The 25,156-nt window shown below is 44.3% G+C and overlaps 2 protein-coding genes across 4 annotated transcripts in view; one reads left to right on the forward strand and one right to left on the reverse strand.

Annotated features, from left to right (window-relative positions):
• The window catches only part of DOCK1 (dedicator of cytokinesis 1), a 565,813-nt gene that overhangs the window by 233,098 nt on the left and 307,559 nt on the right, over window positions 1–25,156 (forward strand). The gene's annotated exons all lie outside the window — the stretch shown is intronic.
• Window positions 732–25,156, reverse strand: part of INSYN2A (inhibitory synaptic factor 2A) — a 67,153-nt gene continuing 42,728 nt past the window's right edge. For both annotated transcript variants that reach the window (XM_055353894.2, XM_055353893.2), the window contains one exon: window positions 732–9,262. In XM_055353894.2, the coding sequence (XP_055209869.1) occupies window positions 9,079–9,262 (184 nt within the window). In that variant the 3' untranslated portion in view covers window positions 732–9,078. The remainder of the gene's footprint in view (window positions 9,263–25,156) is intronic.

A 25,156-nucleotide genomic window follows, 5' to 3' on the forward strand; every position in this document is an offset into this window, starting at 1 on the left:
GCTTCCAGCTTCATCCATGTCCCTGCAAAGGACATGAACTCATTCTTTTTTATGGCTGCATACTATTCCATGGTGTATAGGTGCCACATTTTCTTTATTCAGACACATGTACACGTATGTTTATTGCAGCACTGTTTACAATAGCAAAGACTTGGAACCAACCTGAATGCCCATCAAAGATAGACTGGATAATGTTTAAAATATTTAGCACACGTTATCATTTAAGTCATCTTGGTGGATCCTTTCCAAAAAATAACTTGAAAGGAGAAGACGTCCTTTTGGAGTTTTCCCTTGACATCAGAGGAGGCACCTGGTCCTTCCTGGTCCGTGACGGTTGTTGTTCTTGTTGCATATCTGGGGTGTGAACAGGGAGGTGATGTGCGTCTTCTTGGACAGCATAGTCAGAACAGAGCACTGGGGTCCTTTGCGTTTTTATGTCTGGTGTCACCACAGAGGACTCCGTGTCGTGTGCATCACAGACAGGTCGCACAGATGGACAAATGCTGCCTTAGTGTGTTTCCATCCAGTGAAACAGTTCATGTCTTAGAGCTTCAGCACATGTGAGGTTCAGATTTTCCTTTTTAAAGTGTTTAAACTTAAAGTGTTTAAACTTAAACACTTTTAAGTTTGGATTACAACATGTATGAATCAGGAAATAAAGTGTTTCCATGTCAATTGGCTTTATTTACAGTAGACTTTTCCATTATTACATAAACGTAAATTTGCCTGCCTTTTCTTATTCTCCATCATAATTATTCATAGTCTTGAAACACATTTGGAACACATTAATATGGAATGGGCACTGAGCCCATGGAGAAGGATTTGCAGTGACTCCACGAGCCACCTGTTGACCCCTGATGTCCAGCGTTGACCCCTGACGTCTGACGTTCCTGTCTTCTTGGAGTCGTGCTGCAGGTGCACTCTGCACAGTCTCAGGAGTGGAACTGGAAAGGGCCTTATGTACAGCAAAGAGCATGTGGCTTGAACTTGAACCAAGTGTGGTTCTGCCAAGACCCTCTTGGGATGGGCGGACTTAGAGAGGCTGAGGATGACATGATGGCATGCAGGGGTGGTGGCAGATGAGGGAGAGGGTAGAAGTGGAGGCAGGTGGTTTCATGAGACTGTTTTGTCTCTGTTTAGGGGAGCATGGTTCTGCCTGTACTTAGGGAAACATGGTCCTGTCTCTGGTTAGTGGGTCTTGGTCCTCTCTCTCCGATTAGGAGGTCCTGTCTCTGGTCAGGGGGGCACAGTCCGGTCTCTGGTTAGGGGGTATGGTCCTGTCTCTAGTTGGGGCACAATCCTGCCTCCAGTTAGGGTCTTCTTCTTCTTTTTTTTTTTCCCTGAGATAGAGTCTTGCTCTGTCACCCAGGCTGGAGTGCAGTGATGCAATCTTGACTCACTGCAACCTCTGTCTCCTGGGTTCAAGTGATTCTTGTGCCTCGGACTCCCGAGAAGCTGGGATTACAGGTGCATGTCACCACACTCAAGATAATTTTTGTATTTTTTAGTACAGATGGGGTTTCACCATGTTGGCAAGGCTGGTCTCAAACTCCTGACCTCAGGTGATCCATCCGCCTCGGCCTCCCAAAGTGCTGGGATTACAGGCATGAGCCACCATGCCCAGCCTTATTTAGGGTCTTTATGCTAGGTGTGTGTTCACTTGACTTGTAGCCCACTGGTCAACAGTTAAACTGGAGGGAAGAGGGCACAGAAAAAGCTCATAAAGTTTGGATGGGAAGCTGGGAATGTGGAGAGATTATAAAATGTGCTCGCAGCTTCATCAAAGGGTAGGATAGACCCTGCAGGGAATGATATCTCCTCTCAGACCATGTGGTCCAGGATGTCTTTGAAAAATTTCTCCTATCTCAGGCATGATAATAAGTGTGGTAGTAATAATGGCACCTCTTCACTGAGCATGCATTTACGTGCTATGCACTATATAATGAACAGGAAGATTCTCATTTAATTCTCACAGTGCCCTGCAGACAGACAAGAAACAGTTCAAGATCCCACAGCTAGCATGGCAGCACTTGTTTCCAGCCTGGATTTGGTTCCAATGTATGCTGTCAGTCCCTTCTATAAGACACAGGCACATGATGCTGATGGCCGTGGTCCACTTCAGAAGTCATCGAAAGGACTGAGCTGCTCCTAGATCCCTGTCCTGCTTAGGGAGACAGCTGTTCAGGGAAATAAGCACCTTTCTATTTTCTATCATGTCATATCCATGGTCCAACTCTAGGATCTCCTTGCTAGAAGGGCCAGACCACAAGCTAGGTGCCCATTTCCTGAAGGGCTTGGGATGCTCCAGCTTGGAAGAACCCCTGTGTTCTAAGGAACCCTGAGGAGTTCCTCAGGAAGAAGCCTTGCATGTTCTAAGAAGGGGGTGTGACAGCGAGGACCCATGCTTGGTCTTATCCGGAGCCACATTGATATCAAGCATTTGGCATAGGGGTCTAAGCACTGTCCGGGAATGGAAGAGGTAGAACAAACTGCCCACCTCCAGAACCATCCTCCACAGCCCTGATCTTCCCAAACAGAAGCCTCAAAGTGGGAAGAGGAGAGAGGTCTTAAACGGACTCCTCCCAATTCCACCATCTCTAAGATCTGTAAAGAAGTAAAAAAAATCCTTGGAGTTTCTTTTATAAAATGCAGCTGTCTTGAAAGGACTCGCAAAAAAATTCTGAATGAGCTATAATCATTTAATGAGTGATGACAACATCAAGATGTTTTCAAGAAGGGTGTTCGCCACTGAAAATTCGAGTTGTTTAGTGGGACCTTGTAATCCCCAACCAGCCACGAGCCCCCTCTCTGGAGTCAACAGAGCAGTGTGAGTGAAATTCTACCCTGTTTAGGATGCCTGCCCTTGCTCTTCCAATTTGCATCAAATGTAGATTTATGCATTAACTTTTTAAAGTCATTGTTGTTGCTCTGTGAATTTAGATTAGAGGAAGATCAAGGCAAAAAGTATCCCTGACAAGGTGGACAAAAACCTTAATCAGTAGACCTTCTAGAGTGGAAAAAAGAGTAGAAAATAGTTCATAGGTCTGTTTTGGGTAGGCTGTACCATTCCATTATATCTTAGAGATTTCAGCCTTTATGTGTTACTCATTTTTGCATAAATATAGTGGAAATTATGTAACTATGAATCAGCTTAAAAATTCTAAGTAATCACTGAAAATGAGTTTTTAAAAATTAAAGTGATTAAAAAGAACTCTGAAATTGATATACTTTACTTAATGATTTATTCCATGATGTTGTCAACAACAGTACTAGAAATGTGGCCTCTTTCCATCGGAATAAGGTATTAATTGGGAATGTGATTATGCCCTGACAGCTTCCCCCTATTTATGTAAGGAATAGAAAACTGGGGAACTTCACACTTAATTAGATAAATTGGGATATGCAATATAAGGCTTTTCTTTATCTGTGGGATTTTACAAAAAACTCGACTTTGCAGTCAGTTGTATATTGTTTGTTTTAGTTGATTATATTTGAAATGGGTGATTGGAATGCATCTCGTGCCTAGGATAATAATGTGCTATGATCCTAAGTATTACATCCTTAAGAAAAAACCAAAACAACTCCATTTGGCAGTTGCAGAATTGTAGACCATGTGAATACCTAGCACATGCCCGGAGACAGAAGCATTGCAATAACCTTGCCACAGAACAAAAAGGTCATTTTATCTTTACTCTGATGTAGTCTGATGCTGTAGAAACATGGAGTGAAATACTTATTTTTATATTAAGTCAGACTTCAGGATTTATTTTAGCCTTCCTTTTTGAGAAGCTTTCTAAGCCCTCAGCATTAAGCAGCATTTTTCCTCATCACACACGGGTCTGAGCAGGTGACCGCGGCTGGGATAGGTGCTGTTGTGTTGTGTGCAGGTGGGCTGGCCAGCCACTGGGTATGTGTTTTTCCTAGAGTAAGAAGCACTCCAGGCTGAGATGAGAGCTGTTGGAATGAGTAACATTTCCGTCTCCTGTGATACGCGCTGCTGTTGCTTCTTTCAAATGATCAGATTTACATTCTGTTAATGGGTCCTTTAAAAATGTAATCGAGTGAGAAGGACTTCTAAAGATTTTTCTTTGGCCTGGATACACATGAGGGGATTGGAAATTACTAATTCACGAAAATGAAAATGTGGGCTTCTTTTAAGGAAAAATTCCCTGTGAACATTGACAGAAGTGGGCTTAGGGAAGGGGAAGATTTTGCCTGGATTCTCCACTTAAGTCTTGTCGCCACTGGAACATCCTGACTCCCTAGACACAAGTGATGGAAGTTATTTTGTTTCCACTCTAAACACTGTCTCAGGGGGACATTGATGGGATGGGGGAGGGTGTGTTTCATTGTGACAACAGCATCTTTGGTGGGGAATTTGCTGTTGGTGAAAACCCAGTGCTTTCTCTGAGCCTGGGTGATTGATAAGGGCCTGACATGCTCCTTCATTTGGAAAACGGTATTAATAGAATTGGTTTCCCAGTGAATAGTGCCTTTTTCCCAAGACTCATAACCAAATATTTTCACAAAGATGTTATATCCCCATGCATGAGCATTCATTTTGAGATGTTCATTGTAATAGAGTTTAAGTATGAATGTGTTTTTAAAATGATTTTAAAATCATTTGCAAAAAAATGTGTTTCAAATGGACAGTGTCTGGCTTTTGTATAGTCATCATAAAAATGTCTGTAATTGTACTGTTTGCTAATAAACCTACCTGCTTTCAGAAAATCATCCTAACGTGTGTGTGTGCACCAATGGTTTTATAAGTTCATTTTTCTTTGGGGCAGCTACAGCAATTTTAGGTTTCTTTTTATATTCCTATGACCCTGGTATTTTTTCAAGGTTGGTTACTAGCTATGGGTTTACTGCAGAAGAAGTAAAAACCACATTATTGAATGGGCAAAATATGCTCTGCAGTCCTTACATATTCATACCAAACTGCAAAGGTATTTGCAAAACCAGACTGCCTTAAGTTAATTTTTGCACAACTTAAAATGACCTTGTCATTGACCAAAATGTATAGGATCCACTGTAGCATGATGACTTTATGCCAGTTCATGAAATGGATGTTCTTTCTGATCTTTGTACCACAGAGTTGTTTACTTTCAGTAAATAAAGTGGCTGCACATGCAGTGCCTGCAAATATGCTAGTGATAGAGTTTCTGTAGATCAAAGAAGACGTGCTGGTGTGGGAAGCAGCTGCTGTGATCTTTAGGTGACACTGCTCCAGCCAAACTGCCCTGATTCATAATGAAATCAACTTTCACTTGCTGATAAAAATGCTAAGGAATGGGTCCACCAGTGACAGGTTTTCTAAACAGGCCATGGTGTTACTAATATCATGACATAGAAAAGTTCATGCCTCTTTCTTGTTTCCTTTTCTTGCTGTCTTCTAGGAAAGGCCATTATTTGATGGTCTGTCTTCACAGTTTTAATTAAGAGTTGTGTATCTTGGTTCTGATATGCCCATGTGATCTCCAAGGAAAACAGTGTTGCAGGCCATCCTCCTTGTGACTGTTTATAGGTTGGAGTTGGTCTGCCTGAGGCTGGGCCATGACTGACACCATTTACACCCAATAGTCCAGCCACATCTCAGATCTCTGTGGCTGTAGATAACTAACTGCCTCTCAGGGTACATGGGAAATGCTGCCAACTGCCTAAGTTGTTTCCAAGGTAGCAAGGTTTTCCTGTACTTTGAGCCCCTCCCCATTTATCTTCTGCTGGAGGGTCGGAGATTGAAGGAGCAGATGCAGGACTACAGGACTTCTGCTTCTTGGAAGTGAGCTGCACACTTGTAGAGTGACTGGTGGGCACCCTTCATTGTATCTGGGTGTCTGTAGAACAGGACCTTTGAGGCAGCACCAATAGTTGGCTCAGAAATGATTATAGAATGAGACAGAACCCTCCCTCTGTCTTCTCTGGGCTGTGCATCGGGCCTTCCTTCCCTTTCTGCATGTGTCAGAAAAGGAATCCCTTTCTTCTCCCCGAAGAACATGCGATGGTAGCAGGAACCTTGAGTGTCGGTCTGCAGTGCCCTCTCCCTTGCACATGGACTCTGTGGTTGCAGATACTGGGAAAAAGCATTGTGGCCTCTCCTCTCCTAGGCCATCCAGGTGAGGCAAGCACCAGCCCACCTGTGCAGATGGGTTAGTATTAGGCTAGTGTCAGTAGGAGAGGTAGGCGCTCAGCCTATCTCCCACTAGGAAGGGGAAGAAGAAAGGAAGGAGGCGGCTGATCCCTTGAGGCTGGGGATGTGCTCGATGGAAGATCTAGAGAGAAGCTACCTCCCCTGGGCCATGGAGGCAAGATTTACGTGCCACAGTGTACTGTGGCACCACTCAATGTATTTAGCCATTTCTTCTGAGGTTATTTAAGAATTAAACCTCATACACCTCCTGCTGTGAGCCTGTGTGCATCCTAAAATGTCACCATGTGTTCCGGTGGTGAAACTCCATGCCAGGGTGCATAGGTGGGCAAGCGGCAGTCCCTCCCCTCCCCAAGCCAGGCCAGCTCTAGCTGGTGGGTCAGGCCCAGGCCTTACAATGCTCTTGTCTTCTGCAGACCGGATGAAATGCCTGTCGGCCCAAACATTCTTCCTTTATTATTTTCTTAGATTACTTTTATGTTCCCCAATTTTTGAGGCCATGAAATAAGTTTAATAGCCACATAAAACATCTTTGATTTTTTTATTTAAAAATTAATAAAGAACTTAATGACAAGTATAATAATTTAATCTCTATATGCAATGCCATGTGTACATCTACATAAGGGAACCCTGTGCATTTTACCTTGCTTTTGTATCAGAGTTTTTACTTGAACCTTTCCAAGAGAAGAATCACCATCTGTTAGTGACGTGTTGCAATTAAACTATGAAATGATTTTGACAATAGTTTTTCTATTTTGAACACACTTTAATTTTTAGGGAGGAATTAATTTATCTTCAGAAGTTCCTTTTTGACTCTGAACATTTTAATTTTATTTTTTTTTGGTCTAGACTGGTGTGAAACAGTGACATTATTTTGTGTACTAGGATGTCCTCTTGTTTAGACAGATTTGTGTTACTAATTAGAAAACTGCTAATACCCTTATTTCAATTTACTGAGATAGTTGGGATTCTTAAAACATAAGGAGAGAGAACTTGTTGGAAACATTTTTATAACTTTAGTTAAAAACAGTATAAAAAACATGAAACCCATTTTTAAATGTTTAGTCTACGTGAAACGGTTACACTTCCTTCATGTTACAGGATCAACTTCCTCATTGTTCTTGCACCAAAATATTTCTCAGTTCCTTTTACTGATATTCAGGGATTCGAACCTCATATAGTGTTTCCGCAAAGGAAGTGTGTGTGCACGTGTGTGTTTTAAATTAAAGCATACAACTGCAGTGTTGTTTGGCCCCCGAAGAATGTTTACACGATATACTCTTCATTTTTTTTTCAAGGCCCGATCCGGTTACTGATCACTAGGTCCTTGTAGAATCAAAACACTTAGAACTAAAACAGATTTGCTGTTGAGTCAGGAGGAAAATACATGGCAAGAAGCAGCTCCAATCTGATAAAAGCAGGTGAGATCCTTTTACCAAGGTTAGCCACTGTGTGTTTGGCATCTAATCAATGAGGTGTGCATGTCAGCACTCCGCTAGATGTGAAACTGCTGGACAGAAACTTCAAGACTAGGTTTTCCTGTATGCTCACAAACTATTCACAATTTAAGTTGTACAAAAAAAAAAGGCAAAGGAAGATCCCTACTTCCTATTGTGAAAATAAAAAAATTGATAGACAAAGTCATTAATAGACTAGGGGATTTGATTTCTATAAAAAGATACTTGCAAAGGTGCAAAGAAATGAGTGAAAAAATAAAGAAACTAAGATTTACATTGCAATGTGTAATCAAGAGAGAACTCTAAGTGTTACTGTTGATTTAAAAAATACCTAAAAACATTTGATTCACAGCTTTCCCCTAAGTATGTTGTTTAGTACAACTTACTAATAGGTTAAATGTAGGCGACATTGTCCCTTGGTAGCAGCTAAACTAAACGCACTCTTTCTCTTTGAGATGGTCAGGTCTTCCACCATTAATACAAAGCATAACGAATTGTACATAACGTCTGGCTGCACTTACCATGGCTAACAGTGTCTTGGAGGATCGATCCACAAAAACACTGTCTGCCATGGCACAGAATGCCTGTGATTTATTGGTGGGTGGATTATCCATTGTGTATCTCTATGTATGTTCTCAGATTCTTGCCAGAATGTATTATTTGGCCTTTGGGTACCAAAAGATTAAAAATGAGATCTAAGAAAACTTAGTGTCCAATAGCTCTGACCCTGTCTCCTTGCAGTGATTAAAGGCATATCCTGACTTTGGGGGACTCCTGGCTGCTGGCCATTTGGAAAATGAGCAGTAAACATGTCGTAAGTCTGGAGATGAAGAGGACGCTAAATTTGAGGTGTCATTGTGACACTGAGATGTGGTCACTTGGCTTAGCGCTATAGCACATGAAGGCAAATATACATATAGTCACATTTTAGAGATTATTCATGGTCTCTGACCACTTGAAAAAATTGTGCTTTCTCCGGAATTTGATGTGCTGAAAATTGCACTCGCCCCCTGCTTATTTGCAAAATGAAACATAAAAATGAAGTCCTTCGCAAACATAAGGCTTGCTTTTTCTTCTCATTATTTAAAAAAAAAAATCAAGGCTTGAAAATAATTATGAGTTATAGCTGTGTACAGGGTGACAGCCTGCCATCTCGCAGGTTGATAATGTATTACTTGCAGATCGGGGTGGGGGGAAGATTTTTACTTATCGTCTTTGACTACGTAAGTTTCATTTCAGATTTTACATCCCACATCAGTGAACTGCAAAGAACAGCTGGCAAGGAGTGACACAGAACACCTTGCTTCTGTTAATTATCTGTTGGTACAAAGGCCTTTTTGGTACGCAGGGCGAGAAGTGGGAGGTGCCTGAATGGGCACCACAGTTCCCTCGATCCTATTCGTTTTGGAAAAGTATTGACTTAAACTCCAGTGGGTTCTAAAGACGGCCTCGAGACTCCAGACACTGTGAGTGTTAAAGGAACCAGAGTTTCCATCTTCCGTGCTTTTTAGATTCAGTTTTGGATTTTTGCTTGGGAGTTGAGGAGTAAGTCTCCTGAGAGTAAGGCGAAGGTATGACCTGAGTTTCCTCAATAGGGTGGAGTTTTCTCAGAACTGGCTGGAGTTTGTCTTCTTGCTGCTTAAAATCCAGCTCCACACTAGAAGAGAGAGAGAGTGAAGACTTTAGCATTTGATCTTTTCCATATGAAGATCCCTCTTAGTGACAGCAAGATTTGGGCATGATCAGTGTTTGTTTGTAATGTAATTTTATGGTTTAATAATAGCAATTCGATATACTATGTTTCAGCTCTGTGCTCCCGTGAAATAGTTCAAGGAGGCTCACTTCCTTTGGAAAATAACTTACTTGCTTCTGTAGGTGAATCTTTAATATTGTGTTAATGTGCACAGTTGGTGTATGTATTTGTGGAAATGAAAAATGTGAAATATGAATAACCCCATTGTTTGTCCACAGTCTGTTCACATGGGCCTCATGGAGTAAAACAAAACCAAAAGTATGAGTGGGCAGGGGTCACCTTAGTACATCTTTACCAAGTACACGCAAGGTCCGTTCCTGTGCAATGTGTCACAAGATCAGAGAAATCTATTTCTCTGATCTCCCACCTAAAACAATTCTGAAAGGAAATGACCTTGGCTGACATTCTCCTTGTAAAAGCTTATCTGTCTGAAAATCTGATAAGGGCCATAGTGCCCAACGCTGGGGAAAATAGTGTGTTCATGGAGTCAGCACCATTGAACGGTACTCCGCCATTACTAACCACAGTTTCTTTGGGAGAAGCGTGGGGAGTGTTCAGTAAAGACAACGCAGAAGTAAAATTCCATCACTCAAGCCACGGCGTGCAAGCACAGAGCCGATGTGGAAGCACATTTGCCAGCAGTGATAATGTTTGCATTAGAAGATGGTGTTAAAGATGATTTTTGAACTATTATTTCTTACAACATTTCTCCGAAAATTGCTGTCAACTTGTCTAGAGCCCTCTCTTGTCTCCATGTCTTTGAAAAGGACCACATTTGATCTTCTAACTTTGAGTCCTAACAGGTCTCCTTGGCAATTGGGATAGGACCCCCGGTCCATGCATCGTTTTTCTGTGATGATCTCTGCATTGAGGAGTTCTGCTTCCCTTCCCACTCACCCTGTCCCTCCTTGGGACCTCTGTGGTCTGGGCCAGGCCTTGGGTGGATTCCGCTCTGTCCTCCTTCCATGTCTGGTCTGGATGCCAGACTAAATGTCAGTAGATTTCAGTAAAGGCTCAGCGTTGATGATAATGCATGAGCTCATAACATTTTATAACCAGTGGAACCGTAAACCATTTATAAACATGAAATCCTATTGATTTAGAGAACCATTAATCCTAGACAAATTTTGACATTTTGGAAAGACAAAAACAGCCAAGCTATATTATCTGGAGTTTTAAAACAAGTTCAGGACCCATCTAATGGGCCATTTCATGTTTTAAATCCACTGTTCCATTTTTCTCATTGTCAGTGACTCTAATATTACTCAAAAAATTAAAAAAAAAATTGCCAGAGAAGTTTATGGCTAGTGACCTCCTGCTCCCAAAACAAGTTATCCTTTTCCCTTTTTTCAAAGAGCCTCTTTGAGTTATGCTCTAATTTATAGGAAGTAGAATAAAATCTCATGAATTTAAGTCTTGCTAATCCAGACTACGTGATGATGGAGGCATAGTCTCTCCTAAGGAGAATTGTGAAAAGTGCAGTCTAAGGCTGTGCTGCATTAATGAAATTCGGGCCTCAGTTCTGTGATGTGGTGCACTAGAAGGACATGGGGTTTCCACCCTGCCTCTTCCACCTGATGCCAGTTTGGGAGTCGGGGGCTCATTAAACTTCAATTCTTTCACTTCAAGGGGGAGAAAATAGTTCCTTCCTGGGCTGTCGTAATTACTGAATTGTGGTGACAATCTCTCCCCACTGAAAAATGCCCATGAACGAGCCTCCTAAACTGTAAGATGCAATTTAAATATTATTGTACCATTATTATCTATTGATCACTAATCTTATAATGGAAACAGGAGCTAAGTAATAAAGATATCTATTAGGGATCTCTTCAACTTGGACATTTAACAAGGAAAACAAGAGCCTGTCAATCGAGTCTGTGAATATATGGTATGTTAGGTATAGAAGCGTAATTCTACCAAGGTGCTTTGGTAATATTGAAGGTGTGTTCTCCAGATCGTAACCGTTTCAACAGCCCCAGATTGGTTTTGGGTTATTAGAACAGAGAGAAGGCACTAGCATCTCCTAGGCTAACGGTACAATTCCGGCTACCTGTAATTATTGAATTCCCATTAAGCAACTACACTGGGAATCCTGTTATTAACCAATTTATCACACCAAGGAACCATGTAATCACAGAGTAATCTAATCTGAGTTCTTGTTAACAAAATGACTCGACTTTATCTGTCGAGTTGATTCCTGTTTGCACTCCCCATTACCCTGCCCTGGGAATCTGCAACCAGAGGCAGGTTCCTTGGTAGAGGGCACTTGTGAGTCTGTGAGTGCCCACTTGGAAACTCCTGCCAGCAAGTTGGCCCTGAGGTCCGCCCCCCAGCCCATCTCCCCATCTGTCACATGTGAGTTGCAGTGGATATGCGTGTGGGATGATGCCCGTGCACCAGCCAGGCAACGTGTGCAGAGGTGTGAAGGAATAATGTGCATTGTTCTGGACACTGCTTCCTGCTCAAGGACTTATCTTGGGGAAGCACACCAAGTCTCTCGGTTGAGTTTGACACACCAAGTCTCTGGGTTGAGTTTGACACACCAAGTCTCTGGGTTGAGTCTGAAGCAGAAACCTGACTGGAGGGGGCAGCATCAGAAGGTTAACGGTCTGGCCAACTCTGGCTGACATCGAACAAAGATCCCTTTAGTCTTAATAGCTAAATGGATCAAAAGGCAGCAACACCTGCTCTTCTGGTTAGAGTAGTGGACTTGGAGAAAAGCTGCCGGTAGATGTTCCAGGGCACTGGGACTGCCCTGCACACAGACCTCCCTCTGTATTTGAGACAGCGGCTTGTCCAGATAGTGCCTTGGGGGCCTGCCTGGTGGAGGGCCCATGGCTCTTGCTTCAGCTTCCCCTTCCTGCTGCCCGGCAGACCTGTGGTGGGAGTGTTGGTTGCCCTACCTGGGGCCACATCTTTGTCCGGTGCTGCCAGCTTCATGATTATCACTTTCTCCCCACCTGAAACGCCTTTCTGGGCTCATGGCATGGCTGGCATTCCTTGGCCCACTGTTTCTCAGGTCCACATAACCTCCTTGTTGTCTGACCACCTTCCGAAATGTTGCCCAATCCATCCTTTCTTATTTGTTTTTGCACTAACCACAGACAATTATTCGTTCCCATATTACTTGCCTTCATCTTCCTAAATGCATCTTCTCGAATGCAGGCACCATAATCAGAGATGCCATGCGGTCATCCTCTTTCTGTTCCCAGCAACTATAGCAGGGGCTGGGTCCTAGCAGTTGCCTACGTAATATGCTAGAATTAATGAATGAGAACAGAGTCTTAAAAGGCAAATTCTGGCCAGGCACGGTGGCTCACGCCTGTAATCCCAGCACTTTGGGAGGCCGAGGTGGGCGGATCACTTGAGATCAGGAGTTCAAGACCAGCCTGGCCAACATAGTGAAACCCCATCTCTACTAAAAATACAAAGTTTAGCTGGGTGTGATGATGCATGTCTGTAATCCCAGCTACTCGGGAGGTGGAGGTTGCAGTGAGTTGAGATCGTGCCACTACACTCCACCCTGGGTGACAGAGTGAGACTTTGTTTTAAAAAAAAAAAAAAAAAAGGCAAATTCTACCTCACTTTTAGTCCCAGTTGCCCTGGACTGCTTTATTTTGGCCAAAAATTATGTTGTGTCCTCCCCTGTGTTCTCCCACAATGAGACCCCGTCCTTGCCACAGACAAATAGGGCTCTGCCTGGAGGCAGTGTCAGAACCACTCCAGATGGAGTCTGTGGCCTGGTTCTATTCTATCAGAACTTATCGAAGATCCTGAAACATTTTTCTGCAAGACATACTCCAGGATCTTTTTGGAGCCTGGCTCCCATGCCACGGTCCCCTCCTTTCCGTCTTCTAGGATTCTACAGTAAGATCTTGGATAGGATGGGTGGGGCCAGCAGGGTCTGCTTGTGAGTGACCAGCTACCACAGTCGCTGTGCTAAGGGGAGCGTGAGAGTTTCTTTATCCCCTTTTCACTTTCCTGTGGACAGAAGGTGGAGGTCTAGCTGGATGTTTTCTGGGTGATGTTTGTTCTGAGCACCATCACGGTCCCAGGTCTCCAGACGTGCTGTGTGCACCTGCTTTCCCAGGTCGGCTCCAGTGCAGGGGCTCATTCTACAGCCACATGGGCACGTGGGAAGCCGGGGCTCTAAACCTTGTTGTGGTTTCTGAGGACTCTGGCTGTGGCTTTGCACAGTCCCCTTGCAACCTCCCAGGCCTCACTCTCCAGCAGCTCAGGAGGCAGGAGGCTGCAGGTGGTGCTGCTGCCCTCCTGCTGGAGGGATCTGGTGTTTGTAAAGCATGGGCAGGGGAGTGTCCATGTCATGAGGAATTCTTACTCCTGGGGAGGAGCAGCAGCCTGGAAAAAGTCCTGATTCTTGAGATTCAAAGCATGAGTCTGAAGCAGCTGGAGCCAGGCCAGCCTTACCTGTGCGGGGTGTTCTGTCCTATAAACACCTGAGTCAAACACAGGCTGTAGATTTTGCTGGGTGAGAAGGGAAGATCCCTGGATGGCTGGGGATGTTGACAAGACACGAATTCCTGGGGACTGTAGGGATTTACCTTTGTAGCCCTCTCCCTGCCTGCACCTCCATTCTCCCTCCAGATAAGGGAACCATCCACCCAAACACTCTGTGCCGTGGGGCTGTGTCGCCCTCGCTGTGCTCTTGGCAAGTCCCTGTGATGCAATGATTAAAGCAACTGAGAGTAGATTTAATTTCTTGGCTGGTCTTTCCCTTTTCAAAATGAAAGTTTTAAGTGTGGGGACTTTCTTACAACATGATTATTCTGTACATTTCCAAAGAAAGAAGAATCTGCCCTACATCTCAGGCTGCTCTCCAGCCTGCACCCAAGCTTTATTTTCTTCCCAGAGACTGTGCTAGGCTTTGTAGTAACACTTCTCCCCGTTGCCGCATGTGATTTTGCAGAGCGGCATCCTTCTTGCTTCTCCAGCTTATTCTCTGTTTGTCTCATGCTCCTATAAATACTCAGGCCCTGCCACAGTTTCTTTAGCAAGCTGTCACTGAATCCTCAAGATAATTTAAGAGGAACACATTTTTAAAGTTGCCTTCTCCGGTCGTCCATGTGTAACAGTTAAGAGTTAAAAGCAAGACAATCTGGTGCCCCAGAGCTTGCTTTCTGGAAGGGAAGAAAACCCTTAGTCTTTGGGGTCTCTAGCCTCGACAGGGCCATGTGGCTCGGTGGCCAGCAGGTCAGAGGCCTCTGCCTTTAATTCTCTTTGAATTAGATCTCAGAGTCTTCCCCAGTGCTAACCGTGGCTCTGCGCTGACTCAGGCTCTGCCACTGTGGATAAATCACCTCACCCTGGGGACCTGAGCTTGCTTGGCTGTGAAGTGATGGCTGAGATGTGCTCCCACTTCTCACAGCGGTCTTCTGGAACAAGGCCTGGGCCCAGGAGGGCAGGTGCACCAGGATGTGGGCTGGCTTTTATTGTGTAGCTTTGGGTAGGACTAGCCAGGTCCCCAAAGCACAACAATTTATGTCAACTGACATTGGCGCCAACTTGGCCGGTTTTATGTGAGTGCCATGGGCAACACCAGCATTGTCCAGAGGAAGCTGAAAGTTGGGATCCAGATCCCAGGCCTGGCTCTCCCCCTTGCATGGGAGGTGAATTCAGGCAAGTCCTTTCTGGGCCTTGGTTTATGGATGTGACCCTGGCCACCTCTCCAGGCAATAGAAGAACCAGGACCCCAAATATTTGTTGTTCTCTTCTGAACACATCTCCGTGTGCATATCTGAGGGGCGCTGGAAATCCAGCATGTCCAGAACCAGATCTTTCCCCCAGCCTGCATCTCTGTCCTTCCAGACTCAGCCTGCAGCCCCCATTCATCTCCCCGGACGACTGCAGACCCTGGAATCAAGCTCAACTTGCTCCTCCTGCCTCAGCATCCCTGGGTCGAGTGGATTTACCCTCAGAACACCCGGTGTCCTTCCTCTCCGCCCACCTTCCACTGCTCTAGTCCAGAACTCCAGCAGTTTCCTCCTTGGCCATTGAAACAGCTTAGTCTCCCTCACTCTCTGTATTCTCTCCCTCTCCAGTTACCAGAGTCACCTTAGGAAAACTGGCAAACTCCTTCTCAAATCCCTGCTTATCCTTCAAAACCTAGGTCACACGTCACTCCTTCTTTCTGTGGATTTTCCAGAATAACGAAGTCCACCCTCCCCCCTGCCTCATCCATACACCTCGGGGATGAGTTACTGCTCTGGCAGCATTGTCTCTAGGTTTTACGAGAGCCTGTCTCCTGTGGGATCGTAGCTGTCTTCCCCCAGGTCTGTGAACTCATTGAAGGATGGACCATGTTTAATTCATCTTTTGTCTGCAGTGCATTTAGCACAGTGCTGGCTCCGAACCTGCTCTATTTGTTTGTTGAATTACAATAAACTGATGAACTGAACCAAATCCCCTCACTTCTAATCTCAGCAAAGTGCTGCCACCCTATTTTCTGTTTTCATTTAAAATTTATACATTTGTATAATTCTATTTATACTGTCTATAGAATTTGTTATATACTATTTCTATATTATATACCTATATTAAATATATATGGATCTCATCCTAATAGTTTAAAATATCAGTGGTTTGTAGTTAACTAGCTTTTCAACACTTTAAACATAGAAATGATTCACTGTAACTTTGTATCCTTCCTTTACCACTATTTTACATGGTAGGTGCATTAATCAATGTTTATGGTATCACTGTAGGGCTTAAAATACCAGAATAAATGGCTAATCTGTGATACTGACACTCAAACTATAAGATCTGTCCCCTTTTCCTGGTATACTATGAACAAGAAATTATGATTATAGTTTTTTTTAAAAAGCATTAGCCAGATATCCTAGCTATATATTTTACTATGAAGGATCCAAAGTTAGAGTTAGACGATGAGCTGAGCTTTCCGAATGCATCTTGGATGTTTTCCGTGACCATACTGGAGAACTTGCTTGACTGAAGCTCATCCTAGGTGCCCATCTTACCTGTGGCACTCTCTGGAGTGCACCTGCGGCTCTGGGTCCTGAGCCTTACCTAGGTGCCTGGGTCTGAGGGCAGGTCAGACGCACAGGGGTCGGAGAACCTGGCATCCCATAAAATAGTGCCACCGAGGAGCAGAGTCAGACCCAAGTCATTTGGATCGCCTCTGCCCATCGTAAGTTCTCCATGAGGAAAGACACCCCATGACTAACAGCACCGCCATATGTCTGTGAAGCATATCTTACGCCATTCCCCTAGGAAGCCAGGAAGACGAGTCATGATAATCAGAGGAGTCAGTCCTTTCTGAGACGTAGTCTGCAGAACACTGCTGTTCCTGACCTCAGTGAAGAACAGCCAGTTTTCCAACTTTTGACAGAAACTGTGTTACAACTGCCTTGAAAAGGAGATGACACAGGGCTGTTGTCCTCCTGTTCTAAGCTGGTTGCTGTGAGTCCCTCGTGGCCAACCCAACTCTGAGTGGGCTCCCATGACCAGGGCCATCACCTTGCCTGCCTGTCTCCTTTTGAAGATGGGAGTGCATCTGTCTAGAGACATGGGTGACATCCCGGGCTCCCAGTGTTGGTGTGAAGGCTACAAAGCCACCCTGCCTCCCTGGGCCACCAGCCCAGAACCCTGGTTTCAAGATGTGGTCAGGAGCTCCCGCTCCATCCTGATACCCATTGAGAGCATCATCTCCACTAAACGTAGCAGTGATAGTTCTCATCACACACGGAAACCATTAGCTGCTTGTGTGTGTCATCTGGTGTCACCAGTGACCGGTCTAAACGTCAGCCTGTGCATTCCTGCAGGAGGTCCCTTCTCAAACAGGTTCTTTCAAGACGCCTATCTGTGAGGAAGAACCTGCCCTGGGGACCCCGCACCCTGAATTCCCTAGTCACTCTATTCCCCATGGAATTTCATACGACCCAGCCCTAGACATCATGGCCAGGACTGCATCCCGTATTTACCCCCAGAAAAATCTCCGTACTCTCTAAAAATGAATTATCTTTATCTTCCCATGAAACTGACAGCGTAGTCCCCTCATGCTGTTTTGGACATTGGTAAATGCCTCCTTAACTTTGACCTTGGGGTATAACCAAAGGCTGGGTCTATCAGTATAATTAGCCTTTCTCTGCTAATAAATTTTAACTAATTGTTTCACAAATAATATGTAGAGATGGGTAATCAGTTTTTAGTTTTATGGCTGTAACAAGTTTCATAGCATCTAAATAAGAGAATTAAGGCATTGCTAAACATTAGTAAAAATGACTAAAACCTAAATCCATACATATTCGAGGGACATAAATAATATATTTTTGGATTTCAAATAGAAAAGAAAAAACTTGGATTATTAGCTTTGGGAATTTTCAAGAAGAATTTAGAGGTCTGTCGGAATCATTCTTTTTTCCTGACGTCATTAACCAAAAGTATTTCCTTACCCCAGAATAACATTGTGTAAGGTGTTATCCAGGGATTCCTTTCTCTCATCTTCCTACCCTGTCACTCACCATAAATACTAAGAACAGAGCGCTAAACATTAGGCAAAAGGCGGATTTCCCCCACCTCAGTTTATGCTGCTAAAGAACTTAATATGCACAAGTGGTGGTCATTGAAGCAGGGCTGGAAAGGGCACTTCCATGAAGAGATAATCGCGGAATGACAAAGGCTGCAGAGACTCCACTCCAAGTGGGCTCCGGACAGGCTGGAATTGGCACGGATTCTGCATACAAATGCAATTACCACTCTTAACAATAGGTCTCCATTAGTCAGGAGGCGCCCGGTTCTGCCGGCTGTCTTGATCGTGCACTACCCTGACCAGCTTTCTTTTTGCAATACGCTCGGAATCAGTGAAGTGCCAGTGTGCGTGATTTTATCTAGAACTCTTTGCACCCTCTGTTTTGTGGTCTTATTGGTGTTGTAATAAATCACCAAGAATGATGTGAGAAAATACAACCCATCGCTTTTGTAAATTCTTCATTCAATCTCATAATGTTAGATCTTTTCCTCATCTTTCCTGAAATCCTCCAGTCATTTGGGGGAGGAACTTGCCTTCTTTTGGAGCTTCCTACTTGAGAAGCAGTCAAGGATTGTGATGGACTGGGATGTTCTCCGGCCTGTCTAAGGGGGAGTGTTCACGGGTCGCGAGGTTTCCCGTCCATCCTTGGGGGTGCTCTGGCTGTTTGTCCTCCTAGTTCCTGCCAGTTGTTCCTAACGCCGTAGCCTGGAGGGCTCTAGAGAGGCCATCCAAATCCTCCCTAACCTGGCCTCCCTCCACGATTATCTTGTTTTCTTTGGAGTCTGCTTTGCCAGGTCGGGCACCCTGGCTTCCTTCACCACCTCCTCGCCTGCCTTTTACGTCCTTGCACCTGTGGCTCTCACCGTCAGTACAGAGGGCTCTCTCTCGCCGGAGCTCTGTCCTTACCCTCATCCCAGGGTCCCAGGGTAAGGGGCATGCATGGAGTTGTCTTCAGCAGCTTCACACTCCTCCCAGTCTCCCAGGGCCTGGTGCAGAGCTTGTCCTTAGGAGGTCCCTTGAAAAACACCTGTTCAATTAATACCCTTTAGGACCCCAAATGGAAAGGGCTAAGGCATTTTTATCAAAGTGATTGTTTAAAATTCCACCTGTCCTTGTCTGGGCACGGTGGCTCATGCCTGTAATCCTAGCACTTTGGGAAGTCGAGGCGGGTGGATCATGAGGTCAGGAGTTTGAGAACAGCCTGGCCAATATGGTGAAACCCCATCTCTACTAAAAATACAAAAATTAGCCAGGATTGGTGGTGCGCGCACGTAGTCCCAGCTACTCGGGAGGCTGAGGCAGAATTGCTTCAACCCAGGAGAAAGAGGTTGCAGTGAGCCGAGATTGCACCACTGCACTCCAGCCTGGGCAACAGAGTGAGACTCTGTCTCAAAAAAAAAAAAAAAAAAAAAAAATTCCACCTGTCCTTGACCATCATGGATCATATCAAACAGTGAAAGCATGGAGTACACAGCAAGGCGTTTCACAAGCTCCCCCTCTCTGTGATGTCAGACAAGTGGCATGGAGCCTTGTGGCATTCCCATCCAGTCAGGTTCCAAGCCCACTCATTGATCCACTGCAGAATTATTAGTGTCACTTGAGGCCACTTTGTGTGGTGGCTGTGATGATCCAGAAATGAAGCAGACACAGCGTGCTCCAGGAGGATGTGGTCACTCAGGGCTTGCAACTAATGGTAGGAATTCTACCACTTTACGAGAAGATTCTAAATTCTGGGAAAGATGCTGTTTAATGAATCTGAGTCAGAATTCCTGTTATGTTTTAAATCTTGCTTGCATCTCCAAAAGCCCTTGGATTGCAGTTGGTCCATGTTATTTTCATGAAAATGTACACATTAGAATTCAGGCCATTTTGTTGCTGTACTATGTTACAAATTAACCATTTCAGCAAAGGAGAGAATGGCCGGTTTGCCGATGATGTTTCATTGTTCCTTTCTGAAACCACATCCGAACAAAAGGTGAATCATCCGTGGTGTGACTCATCAGATTAGTCTCACAAAAGAATTACCAAAATAGGGCTGGAGAGAAGAAATTTCAACGGCTTATGAGCAAAGATTATATTAGTAATTTATCCACACAACATTTTCTGAAATAATTACAGCATATTTTGACAAGAAATATGGAAGATAAGCCAGAAAAGTTTTACTAAAGAAAACGGAAACTGGAATCTCTTTTAATCTTCTTTCATGCTGAGATGGTTTTAATTAGAGTAGCACAGTCGGTCTACATCACAACCGAAGGGATGTCTGTCATCTTAGAAAAAGATGTAGCTGTGTCAACCATCTCAAAATTTGTCAGAAAGATCACTTTTGGTACTTGGGGTTTCAGTGGTCTAGGAGGAAGCCCATCAATCCTCTGCCGAAGAAGCGTTAGTTACTCAGCTCTGAGTCAATAGATTTGCCAATAAGGGAGAGGTGTTTTTCAGCTGAGAAATGCCTTGTGACTCTCCACACTTTTACCCTTCTGTGCAGTCTCTTGAAACCCATAGTTACATCCCTTGCATAATTGTAAAAAGCAGCTCCTGGGATTTCAGATCTGGAAGGGACCTTGATGATCCCTTAGTGCAACTCCAGAGGACCTGGAGACTGAACAGACACCCCATCCAAGAGAGAGGGCAGAAGCTCAGCCCTAACCTTGCAGGTACGCGGCAGGCTCTCACGGGCTGATGTTTCTCACCTTTCGCTTGTCATACTGGTGGTTCCCCCCACCTTGAAATTGCATCAAGACCTCGCGGCAGGCTCTCACGGGCTGATGTTTCTCACCTTTCGCTTGTCGTACTGGTGGTTCCCCCCACCTTGAAATTGCATCAAGACCGTTTGTCCTTTTGATGCTTTTCCCTAGTCTTCTATATTTCCATGACAGAATTATTTTTCATAGAGAAATATGTACCGCCTCCCATGGCAAAGATACACATTTATTACAGGCCTGTGGTGCTAAAGCCCCAGGCAGCCAGCTCTTGAACACAGTATCCTTTTCCTCTCCCTGGGCCAGGCATTACTGGAACCATGGTGGATAGCTATGCTGCTCGGATGGTAATTGGGTTTCGAGTGAAAAGCGGTGTTCAAATGCAAGACAGGCAGGGTCAAATTCATTGCCCTCCAGGGCTTTTGGCCTTCCAGAAAGCAGGGTATGACAAATTACAATGTGTGAACACTGGCAGCTGTGATGGCCCCACGTGTTCTCAAGCCTCTGGGACAACCACAGTCATGTGACATTTTAAGATTTATTTTGAAATTCCTTTAAGCTACCCGATCCCGGGGTGTTCCAGGCATCCCATTGTGCATATGGAGAAGTGGGTTGTAATGGTGGTGTAGGGACTCACAGGAAAGTTCCTGAACTCCCGGATTCAGGTCCTTGCAACTAAGAGCCAGGCTTTGATCTGACAGCAAGGACTGTAACCTGAGCTATACTTTCCCCTGCTGCTGGAATTGTGTTTCTACAGATTCATATGCAGGAATTCAAGGAGGACTTGGCTGTAAGTTTGCATGGGAGAACAAGACATGGATGTAGATTTGTAAAGCCTTTGAAATTTGGAGACACCCTCTGGCTCACTTGGAGTCTATACTTCCGAGATGCTGTGGCCACCCATGTACACTGCTACTGAGTCACCTGAATAGGTGACTCCTCCTGCCCAAGGAACTCACTGGGTTCTGAACACTTTTCTACCGAAGAAACTTCTATTCTTAAGCTTCTGACATTTGGGGGTGACTCACAGGACTGACCACAAGCTGCGAGGTCATCCAGCTCAATCCCCATTGCTCACCCTCCCCTTTCTCTTTGCTCAGTGGGACCCTGAGGGAAGTGACCTGTCCCTGTGTATCAGCAACTCTCAGCCACCAGGGCAGAATCACACAGACCAGTGCTTGGTAGTCAGACAGGATTACATAAGCCCTCTTAGCTGATATGCTAGATTAACCACATGGCCCTGTCCTTTCACGACATAAGTGGTGCACCCATGTTGCTGGGACCCTTAACTAACTGGCTTCTCTGTCTTTGTCCTGTGACTCTCTGTCCTTACTTCTCAAGGTTCATGCTTACTGAGAGGATGCTAGATTTGTTCCTGGACCTGTTTATACAATTAGTACTCACTATTGAAATGATGTGATTATTGAATGTCATGCAAACCACTGAGGCATGAGAAGATAGTCATTGCTGTGGATTCAGTGCTTTGGAAAGAGTGGGGTACCACAAAATATTCAATGAAAAAGGTAGAGACAGGCCAAGTATGGATTCAGAAGGATTCTGATCTCAGATTCTGCCACAGGACTTTGCTCCACTTTAAAGACAGGAAAATTGATGTGGCTCATGGCAGATCATTTGGAACTGTAGTGGGGGTGCCACATTCAAAGAAAACGTCTGGGCCTCACCTCTAAAGGCTGCCCTAACTTGAAATCATTCAAATGGGAGATTTCAATTCATGCGATTCAAATTAAAATAACATGTTTAAGTTAGGTACATGTCAATTTTTTATGATTTCCCCATTGATTGATTTTTCAATTAATGGACCAGAAGTGAACTTTCACTCCCTTTATCATCTCTTCCTGCAGACCTCAGAAAACTCTTATCCAACATAATAGCCACCTTAAGAGTAATCGTTAAACTTTAATTATTTCCATTATAACATGATAGGGAGTTTAGGAAGCAGCATTTGATGAGCTATGTTCCACTTGGTAGTCACAGTGCAGTCTTTATTTGAATACTAGTTCATTTCTTGAGTTTCACACTAGTTTATTTCATTGACAGGACTCAATGAAATAAGGACTTTGGGAGGCAGCAGGAGTCCAGCCGAAATATTACTCTGCAGACTGTCCTGGGACCAAAAGCCTTCCAGGGTAACTTCTGTTTGTAGCAGAAGTTTGGCTGTTGTAGGGATGTTTTGCCATTGTGACCACTCCAAAGGGAGTGATTTTAAAAATCAGGAAAGAAAGATCTAAAACTCCACTCTTCCTCAAACACTACCTCTTCTAGAATGCTTCTCCCATTTATAAGGGGGTGACAGTCGGGTCTGCAGGCTACCGCGGGCCACATCTCTATTCAGTTTCTGAAGATGCCACCAAAATCACCCGTCTGTAAAATCACATCTGCAGTAAAAGTTCTCGATGAGTAGTCATGCATTTTCCCTGTTCGTATGAGATAACCAGAGCGATCGCAGTGCCTCACCCTCTACCTAGTGAGTCTTCCTAAGTCTTGGCAAATTCCTGTGATTCTTGGTCACTCGCAGTTCTTGTAGCAAGTGGACCAGTGGCTGATGTATTGGGATTCATGTAGAGTGATGTTTGAGCCAGTTCAAAACAGTGACCACTCGAGTAATTCCTGAAAGGACAGATTTCTGTCCTTCAGAGACTTATTCAGTCACTTTTAATATCACTTTTTATAGGAGTGAATTCTGGATTTAGAGCTAAGTTCATTTAAATTATTTCAGTTACGTTAGACAGTGTTCATATATATATATATATATATTTTTTTTTTCCATCACCCACAGAATATTACGTAGGTTTAGGCTGAACAGCTCATTCTCTGAACCTACCCTGGATGTCTTGACTCACTGTTGCTTGGTTGCGTTAAAGACGGTATGAGCTTTAGCTTCCAAACTAACAGAAGCTGAACTCTGAGTATATGCCGGGTCATCTACACTCTGCACTTCCTAACGTACTGATGTTAATGGAGGGTAATTTTATGTCAGTGTTATAACCCTTTGTTGTTGATTCAAAATTCTCTTTTGCAATATGAGTGGAGTGAAAAGTTTCCCATTAAGCAAACTTCTCTGATCTGTTGCTATCATTGAGTTTCTAATTTGGAGGAATTGTTGAAGAAAAGACCTGCATGGATGCCTCATTTTAACCTCCTCATTGGCAATTGCCAAGAACAGTCAGCAGCTTGGCGTGCCATGCCAGGCTGCTGCAGGGGCCCCTCCTCCCTTCCTGCTGCCAGGAGGCCTTACCAGCTTGTGTGTACCTCTTACAACACTCTAAGGTGGGGGTGGTTTCAGTAAGGTAGGCTTTCTCAACCTCAGCACTATTGACATTTGGGACTGGATAGCTCTTGGTTGTGGGGGTTGCCCTGTGCAGGCTCACAGGATGTCAGCAGCATTCCTGGCCTCTACCTGCTGTATGACCAGCAGCAGCTCCTCAGTTGTGGCAACTGGAAACGTCTCCTTCCAGACTTTGCAAATGGCCCATTGGTTCAGAACCTCTGCGGTTAAGGAATGTGCTGATGTGGCCTTCGGTGCCTGTCTCTACCTGTGGTTTCTTCTGCCTCCTCCCAGACAAGGTCTCCAGGTGACCCAGCTTTGCTTTTGCTTTTAAGGAACCTGGGCCCTGTCTGGGATGCTCTGTCTGGATCGGAGGCATGGACGGCCAGATCTAGGCTTTCCCTTGGGAGAGAACCCTGATGGGTCCAAGATTGTGTAGCCTCAAGCCTCTTTGCTCTCCCCATGTCTGTGTTCTTAATGCAGAGGACAGTAACTTTGAATAACTTTTTAGAGGGTTTTTTGGTTTGATAATTGTTTTTTGATAATTTGGTGGATCACTAAAATTATTCTCCAGTCTAAACTTTAGAAAAAGAACTTACTCATAACATTTCTCACCGCTTTTATATTTTGTTTGTGAAAAATCACATTTGCAAAAAGAAAAGAAAAAAGGATAGCCATCCTTCTGAAGGTTTTGACTATATCTTAAAATCCTAAATTACTGATGCAAGCCAAACACAGCTTCTTCCTGTTGGGAGTTTCTGCTGTATTCTTGTTGATGTCAGTCATATAAACAAACTTCAAATTAAAAACCACAAGGAACAGCTGTAGGGGCTCTGGAGCGGGGATTCTGCCCCGAGACAGGCAGGCAGCACAATCCTCGAGAGTTCCCAGGAAATGAAATTCCATATGTGGTGTGAGCAGCCCAGGTCTTTCCATGGTATTCCTAGCACATACGGTGTGCTTTCAAGCCTTTGATCTATACCCTCTGAAGGGCCTGTGTTTTACAGCCTTTCCAGAACACACAGCCCAGGGCTCATGCCTATCGATTCCAAGGGAGCAAGCCATCAAACTTATACCAATTCTTGAAACCACTAAGATACATTTGCAAGATAAATGGGTTCAAGCTCTCCTACATCCCACGGTTCTATACTTGCGGTGGGGTATTTAGAGGTAGCTTAGAATTACAATCAAGTAAGGTCCTTCACTTTTTGTCTGATAGAATCATCCCAGCATAGCCCCAGATCGTTCTTGCATTTGTGGGTAAACATCATTTGTCACTCATAATAAGAAAGTGGGAAGAGGAG

This window comes from Gorilla gorilla, chromosome 8 (genome assembly GCF_029281585.2).
Source record: "Gorilla gorilla gorilla isolate KB3781 chromosome 8, NHGRI_mGorGor1-v2.1_pri, whole genome shotgun sequence".
Lineage (NCBI taxonomy): Eukaryota > Metazoa > Chordata > Mammalia > Primates > Hominidae > Gorilla > Gorilla gorilla.